Source organism: Ascidia mentula, chromosome 1 (assembly GCF_947561715.1).
Source record: "Ascidia mentula chromosome 1, kaAscMent1.1, whole genome shotgun sequence".
Classification (NCBI taxonomy): domain Eukaryota; kingdom Metazoa; phylum Chordata; class Ascidiacea; order Phlebobranchia; family Ascidiidae; genus Ascidia; species Ascidia mentula.
In genome coordinates, this window is record NC_138566.1 from 24124036 (window position 1) to 24150224 (window position 26189).

Below are 26189 nucleotides of genomic sequence, written 5' to 3' on the forward strand. Positions count from 1 at the left end.
AGGTCGTACATTCCCTAATAAATGACGCATAACCATTATAAATCAAATCATTTGTCAATTCAAAACAGTAACAGCAACATTATTTTTGTCAATTCATTTGCATTTCACGTAAAAGATACCATGCTGATGAACAACACAACAAACAGAACGGCGTGGGCCTCGATTAACAATAGAGGTTATCAAGTCTTTGGCGCTCATTATAACCAAACATTTCGAACGCTGATTTTTTAATTACCAGTTGAGGCCACAAACACGAGAAAGGAGGGCTAGACTCCGATAAATTCAATTGCCAAGATAAAAAGGCGATTTCCGCTCAAAGAGGTTTTCATCACACGATAGCAGGAGTAGAAGAAGGGATGCTCACAACATTTTGTTTTTTCGCCGCAAGGCAAATTCACAAACTTTTTGGTGTTTAGCTGTTTCGGGTCTGTTCGAATGCAATCAGACCATAGGTATCTACGGTCCTCGTCAAGCAGTGATGGTATGTAATTACAACATTGTAATAGGTTGGTATTGTAATTACAGCAGATTATATTGCCGTAAGCGGGAAGAAAGTTAGTCATTCGATATATTTTCTTGGTTGTCCCAGACAGGAAAAAAAACAAGATGTATTCAGACGACATAATCAAACAGAAACGTCCAAGAAAGATCAACATTTTCTCGAGACTCACTTTCTGGTAAGTTAGGCTTCACTCTGTGTCTTACTCTGTTATTTTTGCGTTGTCTGCAGTGGTTTAAATAACGGTAGTTGCGACTGGCACATTTTTCGGTTCAAAGGTGAGGTTTTCACAATTAAACGTATGTGAAACTGTTGCGGACATTGTTGGATAATTTTTCTGACTGATTATCAGTCAAAACACAGAGAAATACTTTGTAAAGTCATTGCAGCAAATGTGACAAATTGCCTTTCAAAATTTAAGGCAAATCTTTTCCATCGTTCATTGTCAGTCATCCAAAAAATCCATTTTACAGGTGGTTAAACGATTTATTTCGTGACGGGAATCGGAAAGATTTAAAAGAGGAAGATCTGTACAAGCTTGAAGACTCCAACACCTCAGAACACTTGTGTAACGAACTTGAGAGGTTAGATCTCACCTGTAGTAGCACGCATAATGTTATTTCCGCCGATGGCCCCAGGGCGAAGTCGCTTGAATTTTGCGGTAGAATGTCAAAAGCCACATTATTTTGGGCAACCAAATTATTCTGTTGTTGCCTGTTTGAATATAGGCTGATGCACGAAGTTATTTTGTGGTTTTTAAAATTGGATCCTGTGCATTTGTTTGCGGCATCAAGTTTTAAAATAAGAAATAAAATAAGAGGTCGATAAATTCCAATACACAACATAGGATGTTTTGTACAATAAATTGCTATATTTGTTCTTTTGCACAACATATGCCGCAACTATTGTTAATTATAAAAATTTGTGCCGTGGCACAGTTTGAGAAATCCATCTATGTTGGATATCTTTCAGAGCTAATATGGTGTCTGCTGTCGGATGTTTCATAGTGCATCTAAATGTGTGGTGCTCCCAAGGCATGTTTTGATACACGTATACCGGTTAATATTTTTGTAGAAACTGGAAAAGAGAATTGGAGAGACAAAGATCAAAAGGAGGGACGCCAAGCCTCGCTCGCGCCACCTGGCGGACATTTGCTTTTCGATTTTCCCTTTATGGAGTCGCCGTCCTCATCAAGGTAAATGTTGGTATTAGATTCAGCATACAACAGCATGATCCTTTTTTGTTATATTAAACGTTGCCTGTATTATAAATATATGCTGCATTATATCAAAGTTTAACACTATGTTATAACCTAAATACTAAGTCATCAGTCCATAATGTTGGTGCTTGCCTTAATGACCGAAATTGAGATTAAATAAGTTAAAAAACATGACTGGTTGCCAGGGTTGCGTTACCGAGCCCATTTCTTAGATTTTGTCTTATTTTTTCGAGCATTGACGAACAAAAAATACAAATGTTCTGGTTCTGATACCAACACCATCGTTGATGAAAGCTCACTGTGATAATTGGGTGCCTTTAGAAGAACACTTGAACGTTGTTCGTATAGGCCATTATATAAAAGAAGGCCATTACGTACGCAATATCACCCTTCAAAATCGGAAAAAGTATCGCGCTAATTATTTTTGGTCTAAGTTGATGTAAACCCCGCTTATTGCTCCTGAAACCTTTGCTGTTGTTTTAAATTTTTAGGAAATGTCTGCCATGGTGATACCCCTGCTCCTGGATCGTCTTTTGCGTTATTTCGACAACGAAGCCAGTTTGTCTGAGGCATATTGGTGCGCTGCAGGCATCACCGCTCTGTCCCTCCTCGCCGTGTTTCTCCTTCACTTGTATTTCTACAATTGTGAGATCATTGGTTGGCAAATTCGGACCGCTATCTGTGGCTTGATGTTCAATAAGGTTTGGAAAAGCCATAGATAGCGTATTCCAATCACTCTTATTTTACTGTTTTTGGAATGAGTTTGTGAAACTTGGTCAATATAGATAATCATCAATGGGTTTTAACGTTTGGTCGTCTGTGAATCGCCGTATAAATGAGACTACATGTATATTAACTATGTTTTAAGTTCAAGGTATGGCATCACAACATATGTATGAACTAACGCTCTTTCTAGACAGTCCGACTGAGCCAGAAGTCGCTTGCAAGCACAACAACAGGACAAATTATAAACTTTGGTGCCACTGACGTCATCCAGTTCGACCTTGTACGTATCGTATTCATTATGGCAAAAACACGAGTTGACCAAGAACTAAATTAGGCGCAAAGATACAGATAAAGTATTTCAATTCATGCCTTTTAAGTTATGATAAACAAAGACGTTTCAGAAATGTTGGTTTTGGTTTTCTTGATGGAAGCAGCATTGGAGCTTTGCCATTTGTATTTTTAAATGTTCTATTTTTAAAATAGACTTTCTATGAGTGGATTTCACAAAAGGAAATTGGATGTTTTTAGTTTTGGAAATATGACTTCAATTGCAACACAGGGCTTCGTGTTGAAGATGCTTTATTTGCAGCTTCCTCAATTCCTACACTATATCTGGCTCGGACCACTGCAAGTAATCGTAGTATTTGCCTGTCTGTGGAGTTACTTAGGCATCAGTTCCCTTGCGGTCCTGGCAGTAATGGTATGCAGCATGATATCACAAACAGCATTCGGTCGGATTTATGGTCAGCTTCGGTAAACATTTCTACATTTTCTAGGTGTTTATCGTTGTTGCTACTACCAAACACAACAATGTGATTACGATATCCAACCATTTTGCAAAAGTTTTAAGTAATGGAGACAATTATGACTTTTTATTGAGCTACAGACAGGGCCACTGTTTTGACCAATAGGTCTTATTACTGCAGCTTTGTCGACTTACTGCAATCTTGTAAACTAAATGTTTTTATTTTCGATAAGCAATACCACGGGTATACTTCGCTGGGCTTAGAGGTATCACCATGGTAACATCCACCTGTTCTTCCTATCCCACCAACAGGGAGAGAACGGCATTTTTCACCGACAGCCGAATCCGATTGATGAACGAAATCGTATCTGGAATGAGATTGGTGAAGATGTTCGCGTGGGAAAAACCGTACAAGCGTCTCATCTCAGATACCCGGAAGTAAAAGTTATTTGTTTTATGAGAAATTACGTAAAATTGGACGATTTTAAAATTAAAGTGATATGAAAATAACATTATAATTTTTCCATCTTCGTTTAATTTGGTAAATAGATAGACTTATAAATAGTTTTTCAGTGATGAATTCACCTTTGAATCACAATGAAAACCCAATAACCCATAGGAAGAATATCAACCGTTTAGACTTGAAGGCAAATTTTCTTTGGGTGTTTTTATATTGTATTTACTGCAGGAACTGAAGATACCCATGGGGCGAAATATATATTCTTGATTATAAGCCAGGCTGATCCTGCAATAAAAAGCTACTGCTGCTGCTTTTTCTAGTCCTTTAGGCTCAATAATTTTTTTTAATAGAAGGTAACTAATTTGTCGCCTCCACGAAAATAACACAATCATTTTAGAGAAGAACTGAGGGCGATTCTTAAGTCGTCCCATATACGAGCTTACAACGTAGCGATGATGTACGTGATGGGTAGGATTCTTACATTCGTTGCTCTATCCGTTTTCGTCGCACTTGGAGGCCGCTTAACACCTTCCATTGTAAGTTCAAACCAGGACATTCACACCAAACACACTACGTCTTACTGTTTGCTTGTCAAAGTAACTCTAAAAATATACATATAGGCTTATAGCATGGTTTTCAATCTGGGGTCCATCGATGGGAAGGGCAAGGGACTTTCCGACTCATTGATACTTTCAGCTATCAGGTTCTTAGTTTTTAAGGCTATCACCCCAAAAAGGCTATTTTGTCTGTGATTCAAATATTTCCGGGTTGAAAAACCCTGACTTACGCGATTCTACTTTCAAAGAGTGTTTGATTTAATATTTCAAATCTCTGTCGAACGTATTTACGTGTAATTAGGCTGCGATTAAGTTTCCCCGGGTGTCTTATCTAAAAAAGGGGAAAACTAAGTTGTTGTGGACAAAATATCAGTTTTGTATTTCTAAAATATTTAAAAAAATATTTACATCAAATATTTTTCCGTAGAACTGTTGCGTCTGGAACGTATTTTATTGGCAGGTGTTCACGGTGATTGCATTGTTCACCCTCGTACGATACGGAATCAATTTGATGGCTGCATTTGCCATCGAGCATCTCGCCAAAGCACGTGTCAGCTTCAATAGGATTGAGGTAATCTATGCTGACACGTCAGTTTATTGTGACAATTGTGAGAACCGTATATCGCTTCTGTCCAATTAGACGTGAATTGGACGTGGGACCCAGCCGTCTTTTACACGTCGTGTGACCGTCAATTCGCTCGTCGAAAACGTGTACTGTGCAATGAAATAGTCGTAGGAACTCGCCTCGCCTCTTGTTAGAACACTTTATCGCCTGTGCGTTGAATTACGACGTTTGCAATGCCGATGGACGAAATATTTTCCTTTCCACTTTACTAGTTTTAAATTATCTTTAAATATTCTTATTATCAGATTATTTCGGTTTATTTTTTTAGGCTTTCCTTCTTTCGGATGAGGTAATACAAACCAAAGAGAAACCCCTTAATATTGGATCCGCTGCTGTCGTCGAGTTAGTTAAATTTACCGCAACTTGGGATGACGTTAATTTGGCGTTTGATGGGAAAGTAAGACAAATCATACTCTGTTGTTTTTTTTCCAAGCTTAAGAAAACCTGCACAATAAAAGTTTTTTAACGTGCATTTGTATGCTGCGCTTGCGTACTTTAATTCGCTATTGCCTAAATTATAGAAAACAGGTAACACCAGATATCGGCAACCTGTGACATGTTGCATTGCTTTTGCAATAAATTTAAGTAACAAATCTTGCCGGCAGGAATTATTTAGACCTTTCGATACACAAGAACCAAATAATTGTAACTATACGTTTTTAGAGAACTTGCAAAACTTCCACAAGCAGTGGGTAGCTGCCCCTGGATTACACACTTTAGCGTCATGAACGTAAAACGTCATATTCCATTTTCACTTAGGACGACACTGAAACTGGAGGAATCGCATTGAACGATATCAGCCTCACAGTAAAGGATTCAGGTCTTTTGGCAGTGATTGGACCCGTAGGATGCGGCAAGGTAAGACATATAGGACATCGCTAATGCATTTAACATAATATGCATACCATGGTATGTGGGTCTATCAATTTTACGAACAAAAAAGTTAATCGTTACAATGGAATCAAATCATGTGTATTTTTGCGCAATGAAAGCAACAACTACGCAGATGAACAATACACAAAAAAAATAAAATGGCATGGTCACCGATAAAACCATAAAGGTTATCAAGTCAGGCGTTACAATGGTGCATTTAAAAGACAAAGGGTATACATACACACATGCAAGATCAAACACTGCTATACTTATTATTAATGGAATACAGTACTGTACATACCTTAAACCTATATTGTATTTGTCTGGTTTTGAGTATCTATTGAATGCATAGAACCTTTGCGATAAACCAAATCCCTTGTCCACAGTCTTCACTTTTGAGTGCAATCCTGGGAGAGTTGCCTGCAAGCTCGGGACATAGTAATGTTAACGGACGTGTTGCTTACGTCGGTCAGATATCGTGGCTTTTTTCTGGGACGATTAAGCAGAACGTCCTCTTCGGCGAGGAATTTCACCCAGTTCGTTATCACGCAGTGCTAAAGGCTTGTGCACTCTACAAGGTGGGTTTTTGCGCAGTATATTTTGAGGTACAATGTCAGGACAGTTAAAAAAACAACTGACAGTTTAAAACAACTTGACAACGAAGATTATTCAACACATGACAGGAGGATGAGGTTGTGTAACTTTCGTTTAACAATGGTTCAATATTGAAAACACCGCAGAAGCCGACAATCTGCAAACATATCCTTATCGGCATTGATATGTTTTGACTTTAATTTGTACCCCCAAAACAACCAATAACAACCCCATGAGTTACGTCCCTAAATTTCAGCCTTTTTTACCTCAGGTAGCCCACCTACATTAATGTTCATATTACTTGCACAGGATTTGGAAGCTCTGGAAAACGGCGATGAGACTCTGGTGGGTGAGCGTGGCGTGATCTTAAGCGGGGGTCAGAAAGCGAGGGTTAACCTTGCAAGGGCAGCTTACCGTTCCAACACCGACATAATATTACTTGACGATCCATTGAGTGCCGTGGATGGAACGGTCGCCAACTACATATTCAATAAATGCATCTGTGGCCTTCTAAAGGACAAGGTAATGTAGATAGGAATGTACCTGACCGATTCCGAATGTTCGGATTCGGCCGAATCACTGGTGTTTTCAATATTTGGCCAAATTCGAATATCGACATCGAATTCTACAATTAATGTGTTGTATACTCAAATTTAAACAACAGACTTTTTAGTTGTGTATTGGTGTTGGATTTATACTCGAAACTGTGGCGAATTAGGACAACAATATTATATTTTTTTTTCCTCAAAGTAAAGTTTCTGTGCTGTGTTTTTTGTGGCCTTCTGATGAGAAAAATAATAAGGTCGTGGTTGAAAGCAAAAAACATCTAACCGGAAAGATTGAATTTACAGGAAACAACAAACCATTGTGTTTTCGTATATTTGGTTAGATTTTCTAAATAAATGAATATATTTAAGTCTATCAATACTATTTGAGACACACTGTCCGTGGAATTCCTACCGAAACGCCGTCCCAGGCAAGTATTCTTTGACCATTCCGACATACTTTCAGCACTGTTTAAGGCCGCTTCATTTTGCTCACTAAAACCTACTCTTAAGTTGGAATTTATTTCACACTCATGACTTATTGCATTACAGATCAGAATACTCGTAACTCACCAACTTGACTTTCTAAATAAAGTGGACAAAATCATTGTCCTGAAAGAGGTGGGTTTGCGAAGATGTTGTGCACTTGCATTTTGTATATATAATATACATCTATAGCGAGTATTTGCGGTTTGGGCAGAACTACTACACTGAAGCAACTATTTCACCAACAAAATTATTTTCAATTACAGGGCAATATTGCAGACTCGGGGACATATGGGGAGCTGCAAGCAAGCGGAACGCATTTCACAGAATTGCTGAAGCCACATGAGGGAGTTGACGGTACAAAATTAAGAGTATAAACACTGCAGTGCTCAGGATGCAATTTCGTTGTAGATATTATTGCTGAGTCCTCTGATCGCCTTGTTTCATCGAGAAAAAGATCCGTTGCATTGAAATCACTAAAACTTCGTAGGCTGTCGAAACAACTTTCCGAAACCCTTTTAAATGTTCAGCAGGTATAAATACTCACTTTTTTGTTTTCTTTTCGCTTGATAAAAAACTTTTTCTCGTGCTTGTTGTTGTTATGCATAACTATTTTTAGAGACTTTTTAGATATAAATGTGGAGTTTCAGTTTGGTCACCAGCAATACAACGCCAGGAAATCATTGACAGAGGCTTTTGGCCAGAATCTTGGATCATTATACGACACATTTTAAACGGCCGTACATTTGCTTCAAAACACACACATTATGTTTCTACAGGTTGAACACATGGCGGTAGCTGAGAAAGAAGAGGAAAAGTCTGTGGGGAGCATTGGATGGAGGTCATATTGGGAGTATTTATCCCATAACAAACTCACTCTGCTTCTGTCGATTCTCATGATTCCGATCAACCAGGGCTTATTGGTTGCTGGTGATTGGTGGCTTGGCGTGTGGTAAGTGTCGCCCCACAGTTTCCGGTAACCAAATTTTTGTCCCGACTTGAATGTATATTGCCAAGGCGGATTATTCCACAAAACCTTATGATCAATGTAGAATTGCTGAGGTCGCCAAATACAGGCCTGCATATAGTGCGATAATCATTGACAAGCGCCGTATATAAGGCTTTGACTTGCTTCCTGGGGTAGCATAATACACCAAATATTTAAATTTTACTCTTATTTGCAACTGTAAAGTAATACGTATCCCAAAGGCAACCATTTGATGAGAATTTTCTCTTGAATGCATGCATACTTTACCAAGCTTGACCCCCTCTCCAACAGGGCGACCCGTACTACTCGATTCTACGCCCAAAACGCAACGAACGGAAACACAACTTCCTCCACACGCGGAAATGTTACTTTCACAACTTCAGCCTCAATGGTTGCGATCGAAGACTTGGACAACACTTATTACACAAAAGTGTTTGCGGGTGAGCAAACTGCTTTGTGAGCTTACGTTGACCTTAAAACTCGTTTTCCACATGTAGTCTTACTGGTTCACTACATAATCTTACTGGTTCACCATATATATTCTTACTGGTTCACCACATATATTCTTACTGGTTCACCATATATAGTCCTACCGGTTCACCATATATATAGTCCTACTGGTTTACCACAAATAGTCCTACTGGTATACCACAATATCTTACTGGTTCACAATATATAGTCTTACTGGTTCACCATATATAGTCCTACTGGTTAACCACATATGCTCTTACTGGTTCAGCACAACATCTTACTGGTTTACCACATATAGTCTTACTGGTTAACCACATATACTCTTACTGGTTCAGCACAACATCTTACTGGTTCACAATATATAGTCTTACTGGTTCACTATATATAGTCCTACTGGTTTACCATATATATAGTCCTACTGGTTTACCACAAACAGTCCTACTGGTTCACCATATATAGTCCTACTGGTTCACCATATATAGTCTTACTGGTTCACAATATATAGTCCTACTGGTTCACAATATATAGTCCTACTGGTTCACCATATATATAGTCCTACTGGTTTACCACATATAGTCTTACTGGTTCACCATATATAGTCCTACTGGTTCACTATATATAGTCCTACTGGTTTACCATATATAGTCCTACTGGTTTACCACATATAGTCTTACTGGTTTACCATATATAGTCCTACTGGTTCACTATATATAGTCCTACTGGTTTACCATATATTGTCCTACTGGTTTACCACATATAGTCTTACTGGTTCACCACAACATCATACTGGTTCACAATATATAGTCTTACTGGTTCACTATATATAGTCCTACTGGTTCACCATATGTAGTCCTACTGGTTAACCACATATGCTCTTACTGGTTCAGCACACCATCTTACTGGTTCGCAATATATAGTCGTACTGGTTCACTATATATAGTCCTACTGGTTTACCACATATAGTCTTACTGGTTAACCACATATACTCTTACTGGTTCAGCACAACATCTTACTGGTTCACAATATATAGTCTTACTGGTTCACTATATATAGTCCTACTGGTTCACCACATATAGTCTTACTGGTTCACCACATATAGTCTTACTGGTTCACCACAACATCTTACTGGTTCACAATATATAGTCTTAATGGTTCACTATATATAGTCCTACTGGTTTACCACATGTAGTCTTACTGGTTCACCACAACATCTTACTGGTTCACTATATATAGTCCTACTGGTTCACCATATATAGTCCTACTGGTTAACCACATATACTCTTACTGGATCACCATATATAGTCCTACTGGTTTACCACATATAGTCTTACTGGTTCACCACAACATCTTACTGGTTCACAATATATAGTCTTACTGGTTCACTATATATAGTCCTACTGGTTCACCATATATAGTCCTACTGGTTAACCACATGTACTCTTACTGGTTCACCATATATAGTCCTACTGGTTCACCATTTATAGTCCTACTGATTTACCATATATAGTCTTACTGGTTTACCACATATAATCTTACTGGTTCACCACATAATCTTACTGGTTCACCATATATAGTCCTAGTCTTACTGGTTCACCATAGATAGTCTTATTGGTTTACCGTATATAGTCCTAATGGTTTACCACATATAGTCTTACTGGTTCACCACATATAGTCTTACTGGTTCTCCATATATAGTCCTACTGGTTCACCATATATAGTCTTACTGGTTTACGACATATAATCTTACTGGTTCACCACATAATCTTACTGGTTCACCATATAGAGTCCTAGTCTTACTGGTTCACCATAGATAGTCTTATTGGTTCACCATATATAGTCTTATTGGTTCACCATATATAGTCTTACTGGTTTATCACATAATCTTACTGGTTCACCATACATAGTCATACTGGTTAACCACATACAGTCATACTGGTTCACCACATAATTTTACTGGTTCATTAATTTTATAAAAACCCGATGAAACAACGCAACAGGTTTTTTTAATTTTGAAACAGATTTTAATTTTAAATGAAACTGAACTTCCGAAATAATTTGAAACTAACCACAAGCTCACCAGAAACCGTTATTTCCGCTAGGCCTCACAGCTGCTTATACACTTACCATTCTCTTCCGTTACTTGTTGCACAATCACCACTTGGTGATGGCCGGCAAGCAAATGCACGACAAGATGCTCAAGTCGATCCTCGAAGCTCCCATGCGATTTTTCGACACCAACCCAGTCGGTGAGTTTGTTTAGTGTTTTGTGTGAGATGGTGGATTAAGTAAAAGTGAGGATTTGTAACTAGGAAGGATTTTGAACCGATTTTCGAAGGACTTGGGTGAGGTGGACGAACTGATGCTCTGGGTCCTGAGTGATTTTGCTGGGGTGAGTCAGCGGTGCTTGTCATTTACGCCATTTTTAATTTGTATTTATGACACACAAATTTTGGTGTTATAACGTAATCAAATTACGCATTGGTTGCTCATTTTGACATACTCATACTAGTGGAACGATACACCAACTTCCAATGCTGCGTGAAATAAATGGTACGCGTATGTTATGTTTATGCAGATCTGGGGCAACGTAGCTACCGTCGTCATCGTTGCGCTAGTGGTCAATTATTTCGTCATAATACCCATTATTCCTATTGTGATTTACGTCGTGTGGTTTCGTCAATACTACATTAAAACGTCACGTGACATCAAACGCATCGAAGGCAGAAGTGAGTCATATGCATGGTTTTTGGGATGGGGTCATCCGTGTACAGTACTTTTCTTTTATGCTCCGTTCTATCACACACGATTATGACCTGGCCTTATGTCCTTGGTCATTATAAACCATGTTGCTTTATGCACACGGTTATGTTCGTACTTGCAAACCATATTTATTGGTTAATTCACATGCTAAATAATTCTACGTCTCTCAGGAAAGAGCATTAGAATTGAAAGCTGCAGACAGGATGTACACACTGTTTCGACCTGAGGTGTACACCCTGTCTGCAGCTCAATAATTATTATGGATTTTTTTGCACATATAGTATTAAAATTCTGTTGCGATAACACAATATTGTAAACTACGCCTTACGGGATTCTGATTATTTATAGACAGAAGTCCGGTGTTTTCACTTCTTTCATCCACACTTCAAGGATTGACAACGGTTCGTGCGTTCAGAATGCAAGACAAGTTTGAGAAGAATTTCCACGAACTCCAGGATTTACACAGCGGTAAAATGTGGTGTAAAATATTTTATTACCATCTGATAAAAAAGCGCAACTCCAGACAAATCCCTCATAAACTGTTTAACTAAACTATCGATACAACAAATCCAAGAATATAGACATAGGTGGAGCAGCTTGTCCGGAGTCTTCTACTGTCGTTTTAACTACCACAACATACACAAAAAATATGTAATGTTGCACTGTACCATCTATTTCATATTTCCATATATTAGCTCTCATTAATGCGGCTTGTTGTGAAAACATTATATACAAGCAATATGAGAACAAAACTATAATCGATGTTTACAATTTGTGATGGTGCACATTGCAAAAAAGTTCTGTGCTGCTTTTCAGCTGCTTGGTTCACTTTCATTTCCGGCCACCGTTGGTTTGGTTTTCGTCTGGATTTGCTCTGCACAATCTTCCTTGGCTTTGTAACTTTCCTCTCCATCATCACAATCACTTATACGAATGTTAACGCCAGTCAGATTGGTCTAACGCTGAGTTATACACTGATGTTAGTGACGGTGCTCCAGTGGGGTGTCCGACTGAGCGCTGAAGTTGAAAATCAGGTATAGAAAACCACACGAGAATTATTTAATACAGAGAACATTGAATTTTCATCACCGGCTTCTGTTATTTCCCAAACCTAAATACAACATAAATATATTTGCAAAATATTTGGAGTTTGGTTACTTTGAATAGGAAAGCCAAAGCTAATATGCCATTAACCATCTTAAGTAGACGCAGTTAGTGTTCGAAACGTGTATATGCTAAATGGCATATTAGCTCTGGCTTTCCTATTCAACGAAATATATTTTACAATACAATTTCACTCCTAAACAAGAGCTTCTCCGAAGTGATATGATCGACATGTAGACGAAGAAAGAGCCAAGCACCTTCACTGAGTCAAACTGCCTCGTAACATTATACATTCGAAGAACGAACACCCGAAAAATTGCCTTTGTTTTAAATCATTTACATCTTCTAAACCAGATGACGTCGGTTGAACGAATCCAGGAATACTACAAGCTCCCTAAAGAACCTCCGCATCACGTGAAAAACGCACGACTTCCATCCGGATGGCCGTCTAAAGGCAGAATCCAGTTTGAGAAAGTCTTCTTCGCTTATTATGAGGGCGGAATTAACGTTCTTAAAGAAATCTCAGTCGAGTTCCGACCAAGCGAAAAGGTGATTTTGTTATATATTATTTTTTGTGTTGTTAAATTTTAAGCATCGGCTTTAGGTGCCAACTTGGGGTGTGTCAAATGCGTTAGCTTTACTAAAAAGCGATTACTAGGACTGCCTTGGATTATTGCATGTCCCAAGACCAAGATGAAACGAAGTTGTCAGTGGGAGATCTGTATGTAAATATTTCGTTTTACTTACGTATCGGCGGTAGTCAATAATCCACCTTGCAGTGACCCCAGGTCTTATCTTTCTTATCCTTTTTAGATCGGGATCGTCGGACGCACGGGAGCAGGAAAAAGTTCTCTTCTCTCTTGTCTCTTTCGACTGAACGACCTGAGCTCCGGAAAGTTATTGATCGACAACGTGGATGTTTCTGAGATCGGTTTGACAACTTTGCGATCCTCCATATCCGCAATACCACAGGTGAGCTTCAATGCGGGGTGCAAAAATCTCTGGTATTTGGGAAAAGGAGGTTTAAGATATTCACATGAATTTAAGATTTCTTCAAATTAGGATAATTGTAAACAGAATACAGTAGCCAGGAAGGGTGTCTATCTTAAGAATGGGATTGCATAGCACACTCATTACCAAAGTGGACAAAACCCTTGCATTTTTCTGCTGGTAATGTTTGATCAAGTATTCGTACATTTAATTAGGAAAAGAAACAAATTTTATGTCTTATTTCTTTAAAACAGTTTGTTCGCAAATAGGCTGAAATAAACGTTATGAACGTTGTTTATGAATAACAAATCCGACGCTCATTTTTTACTTTCAAGCACACTTTCAAGTTTAAAGTGAGTAACTGGTCTTTCATAGGATCCCATTCTCTTCGCTGGAACGCTGAGAAACAATTTGGATCCGTTCTTGAACTACAGTGACGAGGAACTTTGGTCAGCGTTGAAACAGGTAAGGATCCGCATAGTTTAAATCACAAATATTCTGCAAACCTACAACAGGTTCAGATGAGGGAGACGATCGAGTCGTTCCCCCAGAAGCTGGAAATGGAGTTGGCGGAATCCGGTTCAAACTTTAGTGTCGGGGAACGTCAGCTTATTTGTCTGGCGAGGGCGATTTTACGAAAGAATAAAATCCTGGCGATCGATGAAGCAACGGCAAATGTCGACGTGAGGTAAAAGAGACCGAAAATATACGAAATCTTTTTCACTTTATTTTAATTGGGAAGTGTCATTTGAAATCCTTTTTTGTATTTCCTTAGGATTCACATAGAAGGACTGTCGAAACAGTGACAAAATTTGTTTTTCACGCACAAAAATTCTAAACTACTCTTGGCCATCATCAAACTGAGATTTTTTTTCCATGTAGCCCAACGTGATACGAAAACTTTCTTCATATATGTCAAATTAATTTATGCTTTTATGGTTTTATCCATTCTGTTGTAGAACCGACAAATTAATACAGGAAACGATACGAGAGGCATTTCAGGATTGCACAGTAATCACCGTTGCCCACAGAATCAACTCCATCATCGATTCCGACCGCGTTCTGGTCAGTATGGGACAACGGAGAACAAAATTACAAATTAGCAAGACACCAACGTTTTTTTTTGAAAAACTTCTCGTCTAGATAAGCACAACCTATGATGTTGAGGAGAAGGGGGTTTGGATTGGTGTTTCTATTTCCGACAACCTTTGCTTTTGCGATTTAACGTAAAATCATTATAAAATTTCAAAAATATGATGAAGAAAAAGTTAAGCAAATACAGTTAAAGAGCAAATGCTGAGTGCGTGCCCGCATGTCATGGTTATAATTTGACATCAACTATTTGCACCCCGTTTTTGAACAAGCTCCAAACGTATAGCTTTCCAACTTGTATATGTGGACAAGAGATATAACAGCATGATCAAAAAGTCATACACAGAACGTACAGATTTGGATTCTAATGCTTCCGATATTTTTGCGTCCAACGTACTCAGGTGTTAAAGGGTGGGAAGGTTGTGGAATTCGACCAACCTCACACTTTACTACAGGATGGCAGGAGTGAGTTCAGTGAGATGGTAAACGCGGTTGGAAACTCCGACAGCAAAGCTTTGTATGAAGCTGCGGCCGAGGTCAGATTGACAACCGACTGTTATGTTCACAGTGTTTGTATCCGTGATAATCACAATGTTTGATGGATGTTTAATTGCAGGCCTTCCGTAAACGAATAGAGACGCTACAGGAGGAAAGTTAAAAGTGTGGAAGAGTAATTCGATTTGCTAAAGCAAAATGGCAAACTTGTTTGTTGTACAAGAAACCACATTTTGCAAAAAAAACGTATTGGTGCCTGATCATGAATTGTAAAATAAAATACCTTTATACGTTGTTCCTAACGTCACAATCCAGTAGTGCAGAGATTTAGAAATCAAATCGCTTGTGTCCAGCTTCAAGCAAATTGTTTAAAAAAATACACATACGTTGTTGTATAAGGTTCATACATCGCATGACGAGCACATAGAACTTGTGAGATTTAGTTTTTCTAATGGTGTATTTAAAGAAGAAACTCTTAAATTTAAGGTCACGGATTGCAGTATTTGGCTTGAATTCCCATTTTCTTTGTTTAAAACATTTCTCACCAAGTAAGTTTTCAAAACAAAAACAACAGCATAGGGGCAGCGTGAGATGACATACCGACAACCGAACGTTGGTGTTCCTGCACGTTTTTTAAAGCTGATATCAGACTTTTCCAATGTGTAATTGTAAACTCTGTGCCCGGAGACAAACTTCCGTTTGTGACGAATAGAAAATTTCAAGAAATCGCACGTCTTTCGGTCAACAAAATGATGAACGTCATCGTGACAGGAAGGGAGGCGTTCCTGGTAGTTTAAAGCTGACAGCATTTGCTCAACTTTTATTCAGTTGATTGGTGATCACGGCGCACTGTTGACAACAAGATGTTTTTTTGCCTGGCGTTGATCGCCTCTCTGTGCGTGTTGATTCAGGCGTGGCCGTTGTTCCAATGCAGAAATGTACACGAGCAAACCATGTTCTGTGAGCATCCAGGTATGTATATTTCTTACATTCAAATTTTAAACACTTTGCTGTTGGTTTGTGAAACTGTGCCCTTTGGAGAAAAACAACAAAGGAAAAAATCATAAAAAAAAAAAAATTTTCATCAAAAGGGATAATAGCAAATCCAATTCTCTCCGAATGCCAATGATCGTTTAAGAAATAGTTTACAATATAATAGTTTAGATTGATTACATTGCAAATAAAGCAAGCCATGTTTTACGTTGTGCACAAAGAACAAGCATCCAATGCTAATTCAACTGATGAGCCTGATTAACTTTATGCGCAGATGTTCCGGCGGCCGAGTTTCGTGTATTGGAAGGCACAAAGGGTTACTGGTCATGGGACAGATTCATGAACGAGTCAGCTTATATGGCCTGGATGTCAGGCCCCAACTCCTACTTCTACATCAATCCCTACAAGGGTTCACGCTATCGCATTGAAATCATTAAGGTGAATAATCTTTGCTGCTTATTCGTATGAAGGGAAACGTTGTACGGCTCACGAACAATTATCACATACACAGACAGACATACCGATATCACACGGTGCCAAAGGCTGATTTATTTTTATTTCTACTGCAAACATCAAAGACAGTTTTTATGGTCGGATCCAGAAGAGGCCAAATGAGTCGACCACCCCCCCTCCCTCTAGAATGTGTGAAAACCCTGAAATAAACGTTGCAGATAAAAACACGCAGCAGAGTTGTAGAAAAGAAGGGTGGTCTTAAATTTTTAATTCATTCACAGTGTGCTTTGTCTGCCGCTTGCACGATATCTACTTGTCGCCTTTATATTGCGTCACAATGAGTTTTGGATAGCCTCGGGTAGATTTATAGTTAGGCCCATATCGCGCTACCAACCTTAATATTTTGTTTCATGCAGATCTATAAAGGGGCGAAGTTCTTCAACGCCAACAACAGCGACTACATTCAAACTGAAAACCAAACCAGATTCGAAGGAATTGAGTTGACTGCGAACAAGACTTACTTGGTCATGGGAGGTTTGTATTACTTTATCCGGTATGTTTTTTCCTGTCAGTATCCTTCAACGTTTATATTACGGCGTAACAATATCCAAGTACATTGTTTTTTACTTCCAACCCCTAGTACATGCAAGAAAACGTGGAAAAAAACTTAGATCAGCATGCGTGTTGTACGATGTAAAGCACTTCTGTTTGTCAGTGAAAGCTGCGTGCTTTAATGCCATCACGTCTTCTGCAGGGTCGTTTGTCAATAAAGGCTCGGAAAACCTTTGGTTCTACACGTCGTGCGACAAGGTGATTCCCCTCAGTGACTTGAGCGGAAATGACGCGGCCTGGGTGAGGAAGAACTACGAGACAAACTACGCACTCGGGTGCAACTATTGCTCCGTGAGCGACTGCAGGTGGTCAGCAATATGCAAAGAGGTTCGTCAAAATCTTATAGGACTACAGAAGAACTCGGAATTTTGCCTAATTCGGACAAATCGAATCCACAATAACTGAGTTGTACTGTAGTACAATATTTCAATGTTCATAGTCTATGACGTTTTTTAGAAAATTGGTTATTTGTTTAAAACACTCACATACTGACTTAATAAGTCATATATTAAGTTAATAGCATTACAAAATCTTGGTGTTTCCTTTACGTTTTTTTCTTATCCCAGACAACTATAGCCACGCCACCAAGATGTTTTCATTATTTAAAAACACTAAAAAACTTAACTTTAGCCTTTTTAATGCAGCAAGGTTTCTGGGATTCAGACAATATGCTCTGCCGCGTAGGGGAGCGCGAGAGCCGATACTGGACATCGGATTCTGTTTGTTTGCCGAACAGAAAAAGAAATCAGTGTCGTTGGTACAGATTTAAATGGTAGGACAGTGCAACAAACTATGGTGTTTAAAAGGTCGAACTGCATGATGACGTAGTCGGAATAAAACAACTTCATGCTGGCAACGGATTGTTGAATTTTGTGTTTAAATAAACAATGTGTTTCTTCAGCATGAAAAGTTTCAAACGAAGTCTTGTTGAAACCGAAACCCACTAAACTTTCGCGTTGAAGATGGTGACATAGATTTCGTGTGTATTTATTCGACAAAACGTTTTGTGGTTTACCACGGAGCGTCTAGCATTGGTTTACCGTGTTTCCTAGGAAATGAGCCAAAGTTATGAATATTGTTAAATGTTACTAACACTGGCGATACTTAGTTAGTTCACAGCACTGATGAAGAGCACAGTATTGTTCGAAACGTCTGCTCAACAATGTTCAGCATATTAGCTTTGGCTTTTCTATTCAAAGTAATTGACTGCAAGGTTTCGCACTTAAGTTAACATGTATCTCTAAAATGCTGTTCTATGACCTTATGCACGAGAAAAATGTTTCTTCATGTTATCCTACTATTAGCTAAAATGATTGCACAATTTTTTGATTTCTTCAAAATGATGTAAGTTTTCTTGCTCAGCACTAAGTAGTTTTGTGTGTGGGCTATTTTAGAGAAACACAATCACCGTACTAAAGTTATCGTCCTGTCAATTGAAAAACATTTGAGTTGCTCGTCAATCAGAGAAAATGACACATAGTACATTTATTTGATTTTGAGTGCATTATTCAGAGATCAAGTTATGCTTAATCGGCGACACACAAAATTAGTACGCTATATCATACAGTGAATCAAATGATTATCTTTTTGAAAAACATTAATTTTGATTTGATGAAAATCGTATGACAAAAGGACGGGATACATTTGACAACTTACAAGAATGTTTTGGTTAGTGAGGTCATAATCACATTTATAATTAGGGGCCACAGGCTCAAGGGCAGCGGTTTCTTCAAGGGCAACCACTTGGAGGAGGCACGTACGGCTCGTCGATGGTGAGCGGAGTTATGACTCCAGTAACCTGCGATAAAAATGCTTTCACTCAGTTGTAAAGAACACAAACAAAACATTAGGATTGGTCATAGACGCATTTTTAAACTGCAGTTATGCTTCTGTTGATATCTTCCAACGTTTTATGAGGCAAGCTTGTTTAGCGTCAATTTTACAGTAAGAAGTAATAACAACAGTAATATCCACTTTTACTTTACGATATCTGACAACTGGGATGGATATATGGTCACACTGGCCGTAACAAGAATGGCACAGGATGTACATAGCACAGTTGAAATATCTAGTTGAAGCCGTGGCTCACCTAAAATGCTTGGTTTAGTGTATTTAGCAGAAACAACACTGCAAACCGCTTTCCGCTAACATTTTTTACCACACCGAGACTCGAAGGTTGTCGTGGGCAAGAATATTGATCAGGTTTTCCACTTGTAATATGGGTCGAATACAATTTACAAATGCATTGTTAAGAGCTCAAACTGACCCCCTGTGGTCGGCCTGTTACAGTTGCACATCTTTGATAATGCATCATGGTATTGGCAGCATCAATAAACTTTGTAGCTGACTCCGAGTTCCAATTTATCTGAAAGGTAGGATAAGTTTGTAAGACAATTATTTTTATTTTTTTAATTGATAATAATCCCTGGTGTCTTGGATCGCGGGAAAGTTGGTGTAACTTATCAAGAAACTTGTCAATTTACGTCCCCGAAGATTTTTAGCAAGTGACATTCGCAAAAAATGACAGCATATAGTCACTGAGACCGACCTGTAAGGTCTCATCAGTGCTACTGATGACTGTGGCATTGCGCTAGCTTTTACAAATAGTCATGTTTTTCTGATAATACTCCTGGCGCCTTTTGAACCCACAACCTAGGGCATACCTGGTGATTGGTCTGTCAACTATACAATGAAGCTCACCGGTTAGAATGTGTCTATTATTGTCAAGATTAGCTTTAAATGATTTTATAGATCAATGGCATTTTTAATCACATTGCAGCAACGCAATCGGATTTTAAGACGCTGTTCAGCGACATTTTGACAGTAAATAAGTCTTCTGAAGTTTGATTGTGAGAAAGTTCTGCTTTTAAACAACGTGGAAAGGCGAAATCAAAGATTGCTGTCAACTGCTGTCTCTAACCGTTTCCAGCTAAAACATGCAGTCAGTTTTTTCGAAGATTACAATATTATAAGTTTTGCGACTTACGGCATTGATAACTTCGTAGGCAGTTTTGCCTGCGTGTTCCGGGGGAGCCAAGACAAGAATGTCGTGAAGATTAACAAGCTTTTCGTTGCTCGTCTTCCTGTTATAATCAGACAACATTTTATATTGTGATAAGTACATGTATGGTATGGTTACAACGTTACGCTTGAGGACAAACACGTATGCTTAAGGTGGTAGACAAAATAAAAGACATTTGCGCACAAAATGTTCACAAAAAATAAAAATGGTCGCAAAAGGAATAAAAGTATCGTTAATGTTTACAAGATCCCAATACGTAATGGCGCGATTGTCATCACTTTGATCTAAGATAAACATTTTCAAACTTACTCGAATTCAGTGATCCCAAAGTAGTGCATGAGGCTGTTCAGATAAGGGGCCGACTGACAGTAGGACAAGGATAGTTTGGGATAATAGATCAAGTAGGCGAAGCACATTTCGTCAGTGGTAGCTTGGCCACCCTATACATAAATATTAAGATGTCGGGTGTCAGAATTTTAATCGGTGCCAAGTCAAAACGTTGACGATAGCTAAATATTGGGAGACAGTTCCAGTGCCAGGGAAATTCAATTCTATAACTAAACCATGGAATAGAAAGCAGCGAGTTAGCTCGGGACGAAGCTGTGATAACCTCCATGGGCGGTACAGCTTTTATAACATGTCGTATTTGTAAGCAATTAGCGTTGTTTAATTTTCACAAATCAAAAAACTCATTATAGTGTTGCCATGCGGGGGTTACAGGGATATTTTTGTGAGCTGGGAATGCACAGATTGCCAAAAATCTGCATAAAAAAAAAGGTTACATACCATAGTAATATCTGTCCTTTCCGTCGATTGGTAATTGCAAACGATTTGCATAGAGTCACCTTTCTGTACAACCCGTTCCTCTTTCAAGGTTCTCGTCTCCTGGAAGTTGAAATCGTAATTCGATTCCGTAGAGATAGGTGGAAGCTCAGTGCCGTTTCTGGTGAAAGTATTTTCTTGTTAGTTCGTAGCACCGATGATGAGCACAGTCGTGTTCGAAATGTATGCTTTACATAAGTCAGCATATTAGCTTTATTTTTGTAGACTTGACAATTTGACATGCGGACGTCCAATAATTGTTTCATAAAACTAGCGGCTTATGTTGCATTTCATATCGTGTTTGCACTTTCATCCACTCAATTTAGTTCAAAAAACGTAAATGACAAGCAAATACCAAGTAAACAACACCCTAATTTATTCTTTTATTTTTTGCATTGTTGTGTATTTCGGAGAACATCTGTGGAAAATGAAACAAAGAACTACGTTTTAAATTCTTCGTAAATGAGTAACAAAAGGGTCTTAATGAATGTTTGCAAACACCCACGTCTTCATGTAAGATATTATACCGATTGTAAGCCGCGGCTTATAAAGTTTTTTAACCTACCGTTTGTGCGGCTTACAATCGAGGACGGTTTATATTCGAGGGCGGCTTACATTGTTTAATGTCATGCGATATTTTGTCTGCGACTCTGTGTTTTAATGAAATTTACCATTAACTCGTCCCATCGTACCAATATGTTTTATCGCCCAAGGTTGTCAGCGTACCTGACAATTTTAAACGACAGATTTGTTGACAATTATTGTTGTAGGGCACCTAAGTTTGCCTTTAACATTTACGTGCGGCATACAATCGAGGGCGGCTTACAATCGAGTAAATACGGTACACATATCTACCTGATGTGCTTCAGTTTGATGCCTCTGGCAATGGTGTGTGCGTGCAACATAACCGCGAACACATTAATGGAATCTTGACCGCCAGCTTCCAGACTCTACAGGAAATTTTAAATTAATATTATTGTGGTAATTTTGCAAAAGTTCAAATAAATACAAAATGTGCACAGATATTTAAGGTATCATCCTGAATCATTTACCGCAGGGGCAAGCGTTCCAAATTTAGTAAAAATAGCATTTGAGCTGATTTTTACCTACGAGTCAGAAAAAATAAGCGTGGTCGTTATTTTGGATCCAACCACGTTAAATCAAGCTTTGGTGTAAACAGGGTATCCACGGTCGTGAGTTCAAATCTCACCGGAAGCTTGATTTTTTGGTTTTGGGTTGATTTCAGCTGATTTATTAAAATACCACCACTAAGATTAAAAAACGCGACGTTTACTGAAAAGGCACGTATCATTGTATGGTAAATATCCAGTAGATAAAGAAAACCTTGACGTTACTGCGAAAGTAATTGCTTACTTTTTCAAAGCAGTTGCTGGAGCATTCCGATTTTTGACCCAACGTTTCAGCGCCATCCGGTAGTATGAAAGTTGTTCCAAGAACAATATGTCCAACTGATAATATCCCGGCGTCGAAGTTTCGAACATCCGGTGTGTGGGTAATGCGCATGCCAGAAGAATCGAAGATTCCTGTCAATGAAATTATACTGTCTGTGCAGTAGAGCGATTCTGCTTTGTCGTGCCATAGCACTAAACAATTTTGAGATGACGTTGTGACTATTCGAAGAAGAGTGGTCGATTAAACTTGGCTGCGATGCCTGTGAACCTAATGACTATTCCGAAACGTACGCTCAAAGTGACCTGATGTATTTTGTTGTAAAAAATTACATCTGGTATTGGGTCAACATAGGATGGACTGTTCTATTTAAACTCGCTTTTGCGCACATCATAGATAGATTGTCTTTTATGTATGGAAGTTGAAAGATATAACAGTAGTACATGTGCTGTTCCGAGATAGGGCCCATCTGTATGCAACTCACAGAATACATAAATTGTATATTCTTCACAACCAACAGGAATGCCTACTCCAACACAGGAATTTAGCAAATGAAAAATTTGTGTTTAAACTTTTGACTACCTGTTACAGAATCCGGGTTATCATAGTGAGTTTCAATCATGACGTACTTGGGTGAGTCCGTGGTTCCCAACGGAAATCCAGCGTGTTTGGGATAAAAGACGGGCTGTGCACAAACGTAAGGTCTGTGAGGTTCTTTGAATCTTGGACTGCGCCATTAGGCGAATAATTTAATCAATCAATTGCAATCAAGGCATTACAACCAAGCTGAAACAACGCCATCACTATTTCCTGACAAGTCGGTGAAAACACTCCCGTCGAGGTTTGAAATCACGGACCAGGACGAACCATTTCTGTACTTTTTTTGACAGTTTCACAAACGACACAAGTACTTACCCCACCACCAACGGCCCATGAAATCATGAGAAATTCGCAACTATCGAAATCCGCTGGCATGTTTGGTTGATAGCACTCGTGGTCAATTACCTCAAATGTCTGAAAACAAAGCAAAACTAATGAAATAGATATGAAAATTTATTTCGACAACATATGAAGCAAGGCACCGAACTAGTGTACTGCGTAGTGGGGGTTCGAAACCCGCTGCGGCGTTTGGTAACAATTCTACTTAAGTCGGGCAATGACATTCAAAAATGTGCATAAAGTTGTTTTTTCTGTAGATCGAAATATGGAACAGTTGGCAGAAACCGAATTCGTTTATCGTTCAATAGATTGTTCCACATTTAAGAAAATCTTCTGAAAATATAATTTCCTTTTTCTAGTTCTTAACGTACCATGTTGGTGGTTTGAAGACACTGGTAAACAACTATATGGTGTACGTAAAGTTCATTGCCAGTCTGTAGTATTGGCTCTACCTGAAAAAGTAAAATCAGGTGATATCATTACTTTTTCCCCTTTGACGTTTTGTTGATTTTGAAAGGTATCAACGTCTTTTCACCTACTTTCACGATGTGATGTTTGCCAATAATTTCAGGAAGTTCAAAGAGTCGACAGTGGTAGTAAGTGTCCTTCTCCGGTACAACAACGTTGTCGTTGAGAATATCGAACGTCAAGTGTCTTTCACCTTCGGGAAACCAGTTATCCCCGGACGTTGCCGGCGCCAAAAGTATCATGCTCTTCGTGCCTACGCAATTCATTGTAAGAAAATCAAACCTCTTGTTCTTATCGTAAGTATATTAAATATGAGTATATAAAGCTTTGAAATGTGTTTATCCGTATATATAAGTAAATATCCTTTCATTGACTGCACCTCTATTCGACGAAGGATGTTTGTCTCGTGATTGCAAATCATCTCCACTTGGGTCATCCGTTCCTCTGGCGTAGATGATCCTCAAGGTCTCATCCTACAAATTACTTTTTGTTTTTTCGGAAATTATTAATCAAATGGTTAGATGTGTTATCAAAAATGTATGTTTAAAAACCACTCCGAAATTATGAACAGCTGATTTCCAGGGAAGAAATACAACAGAAATTTAGGTAACCTAAGAGCTAGACGTTCGATTTCTGTGAACGAATTAACTAAAATTAAACACACATATAACCACCCTAGGTTTCAAGCAGACTGCGACACTGCCAATGTGCCCATATCAAAAGCGGATGGCCAACATTTATTGCAGTTTTACTACCAATTTCCTTTTTTACCATGAGGTGACAAACTTGTCAACCACGGTTTGGACAAAGAGAATGTAATCTAATTGTGGTGGTTCCGAATTTTTGTACTGTCTGTTTATCAAGCAGTAAACTCTATTTAATGTTTCGAGACTTTTAATTTCCCGTTTAACGATCTGCAAACATGTCGCAACACGAACCGTTATGTCCAAGTCTTGCACGTCGCACGCGATGAGGGGTCGTCGAAATTTAAGCACAGTCCAACCGTCCACCTCAAATCCTTCCAGCAGTTCCACATTCTGGACATCGTCCTTGGACGGGTAACCGTTTGAACTTCCACCTTGGCGATCCTACACGACAAAATATTTTTATGTGACATGGGGCCTGAGGGCACTATTGGTTGGGCTTTGCTTGGCCATAGTGTTTCCACTTGGCTTTCTTCGTAAGGTTGCACGTAGTTTGGTGCCCAACGGACGACGGTGATTGTATAGTCACCACTTTGCAAAGTAGAAGGTGGCCATTTGGTCAGCAAAGTTGTCTGATAGTCACACCAGCTGAACTGATGAGACCTTTTAGGTCGAAATTTGCAGCTTACCCAATAAGATAAAATATTATGAAATGACTACAGGAATCAACTAGAGCAGGTCGTTTTGTTTTGACCGACGGATCTGAATTATATTTGAATGAGACAAAAACTGATGATGCCAATATGCAAAACTAATATTTATGTTTTATTCAAAAAAACATATACACCGGCGCTGATCATCTGTTACTCTGAGTTACCGAAAATCACAGTATAATATAATTTGCACCCAGTGTATTTTGCGCACTTGACAGATGGCAGTTTACAGTGGACGTTTAAACTGCCGTAACCTTAATCGGTAACCATTACTATTAATTTTGTGAAAGCGATATGATATTATTTGAAACATGCACGGGCAGTCCAGATTCTAAAACTCAATTTTCCGCGAATTGAAAAAAATGGAACCAATTTTTCTTCCAATAGGTGTTGGTAAGATGTATTACTAAAAGCTAATTCGTTACCGTAATTGTAGCGACGCCATTTTTCACCCATCCAGCAGTAATATCGGCATTGGCCATGTTGCCATTGGGTGAAATTCCAATTGCCACCCATCCCACAGTGAATCCATGCACCTGAGAAAAGTCAACTTTTGAAAAGAACTAAGTGTTGGTGGCATAATAACTTTTCATTTATCCAGTTGTAAAACGAAGCCAGAGAACCTACAAATATTTTGTACATGAGAGGCACACGGCAGTTATTTGCATAATAGTTGTTTTATTCGATCTAAATGAAGGGTAATCATGTTTTCTAAAGCATCACAACAAGACCGCGGGCCATTCAACCGAATGTTGTGCTTTAAAAATGTTGTACAACATTTTTCAATTAAAGATAATCACCTCGAAAGTGATGTGAGTTTCGTCAAAGTCCCAATACAAATGCACCAACTCTTCGTTGTCCAATATAGCGTAGTGTGGGAACGT

The 26189-nt window shown here is 38.7% G+C and overlaps 3 protein-coding genes across 3 annotated transcripts; 2 read left to right on the plus strand and 1 right to left on the minus strand.

Moving 5' to 3' along the window:
* The first annotated feature begins 532 nt into the window (after positions 1-532).
* LOC145912921 (ATP-binding cassette sub-family C member 4-like) lies at positions 533-15483 on the plus strand. Its single transcript, XM_083000371.1, has 30 exons — positions 533-677; positions 973-1083; positions 1574-1694; positions 2210-2419; positions 2635-2724; positions 3034-3197; positions 3502-3627; positions 4047-4185; positions 4667-4777; positions 5100-5228; positions 5591-5689; positions 6091-6282; positions 6608-6820; positions 7396-7464; positions 7596-7686; positions 7741-7862; positions 8109-8281; positions 8609-8757; positions 10888-11034; positions 11098-11177; positions 11364-11514; positions 11897-12016; positions 12365-12582; positions 13007-13201; positions 13466-13624; positions 14018-14107; positions 14158-14330; positions 14602-14707; positions 15136-15270; positions 15351-15483. The coding sequence occupies exons 1-30, from the start codon at positions 607-609 to the stop codon at positions 15390-15392; spliced, it is 3996 nt and encodes a 1331-aa protein (XP_082856497.1). The 5' UTR covers positions 533-606; the 3' UTR covers positions 15393-15483.
* Positions 15484-16058: 575 nt separating this feature from the next.
* On the plus strand, positions 16059-18665 carry LOC145911133 (uncharacterized). Its single transcript, XM_082998386.1, has 5 exons — positions 16059-16201; positions 16497-16660; positions 17092-17209; positions 17430-17614; positions 17932-18665. Exons 1-5 carry the CDS (start codon positions 16093-16095, stop codon positions 18061-18063), a joined length of 708 nt encoding a protein of 235 aa, XP_082854512.1. The 5' UTR covers positions 16059-16092; the 3' UTR covers positions 18064-18665.
* A 351-nt stretch (positions 18666-19016) lies between these two features.
* Positions 19017-26138, minus strand: LOC145890269 (DBH-like monooxygenase protein 1). Its single transcript, XM_082981289.1, has 16 exons — positions 26106-26138; positions 25731-25841; positions 24887-25036; positions 24328-24421; positions 24020-24201; positions 23852-23932; positions 23457-23555; positions 23124-23226; positions 22506-22675; positions 22184-22237; positions 21987-22081; positions 21096-21252; positions 20619-20749; positions 20274-20370; positions 19554-19652; positions 19017-19085 (listed from the first exon to the last, which is right to left on the minus strand). Exons 2-16 carry the CDS (start codon positions 25785-25787, stop codon positions 19017-19019), a joined length of 1638 nt encoding a protein of 545 aa, XP_082837415.1. The 5' UTR covers positions 25788-25841; positions 26106-26138.
* Positions 26139-26189: the final 51 nt, after the last annotated feature.

Bases quoted from the DNA above. Each gene is read 5' to 3' on its own strand.
- LOC145912921 (XM_083000371.1), top strand. From the start codon at position 607: ATGTATTCAGACGACATAATCAAACAGAAACGTCCAAGAAAGATCAAC. The intron at 4,778-5,099 runs GTAATCTATGCT...TTATTTTTTTAG, and splicing joins TCAGCTTCAATAGGATTGAG to GCTTTCCTTCTTTCGGATGA. The intron at 11,515-11,896 runs GTGAGTCATATG...GATTATTTATAG, and splicing joins CAAACGCATCGAAGGCAGAA to ACAGAAGTCCGGTGTTTTCA.
- LOC145911133 (XM_082998386.1), top strand. From the start codon at position 16,093: ATGTTTTTTTGCCTGGCGTTGATCGCCTCTCTGTGCGTGTTGATTCAG. The intron at 17,210-17,429 runs GTTTGTATTACT...CGTCTTCTGCAG, and splicing joins GACTTACTTGGTCATGGGAG to GGTCGTTTGTCAATAAAGGC. The intron at 17,615-17,931 runs GTTCGTCAAAAT...TTTTTAATGCAG, and splicing joins GGTCAGCAATATGCAAAGAG to CAAGGTTTCTGGGATTCAGA.
- LOC145890269 (XM_082981289.1), bottom strand. From the start codon at position 25,787: ATGGCCAATGCCGATATTACTGCTGGATGGGTGAAAAATGGCGTCGCT. The intron at 23,556-23,851 runs GTACGTTAAGAA...CTTTGTTTTCAG, and splicing joins GTCTTCAAACCACCAACATG to ACATTTGAGGTAATTGACCA. The intron at 19,653-20,273 runs GTAAGTCGCAAA...CCTACCTTTCAG, and splicing joins CCTACGAAGTTATCAATGCC to ATAAATTGGAACTCGGAGTC.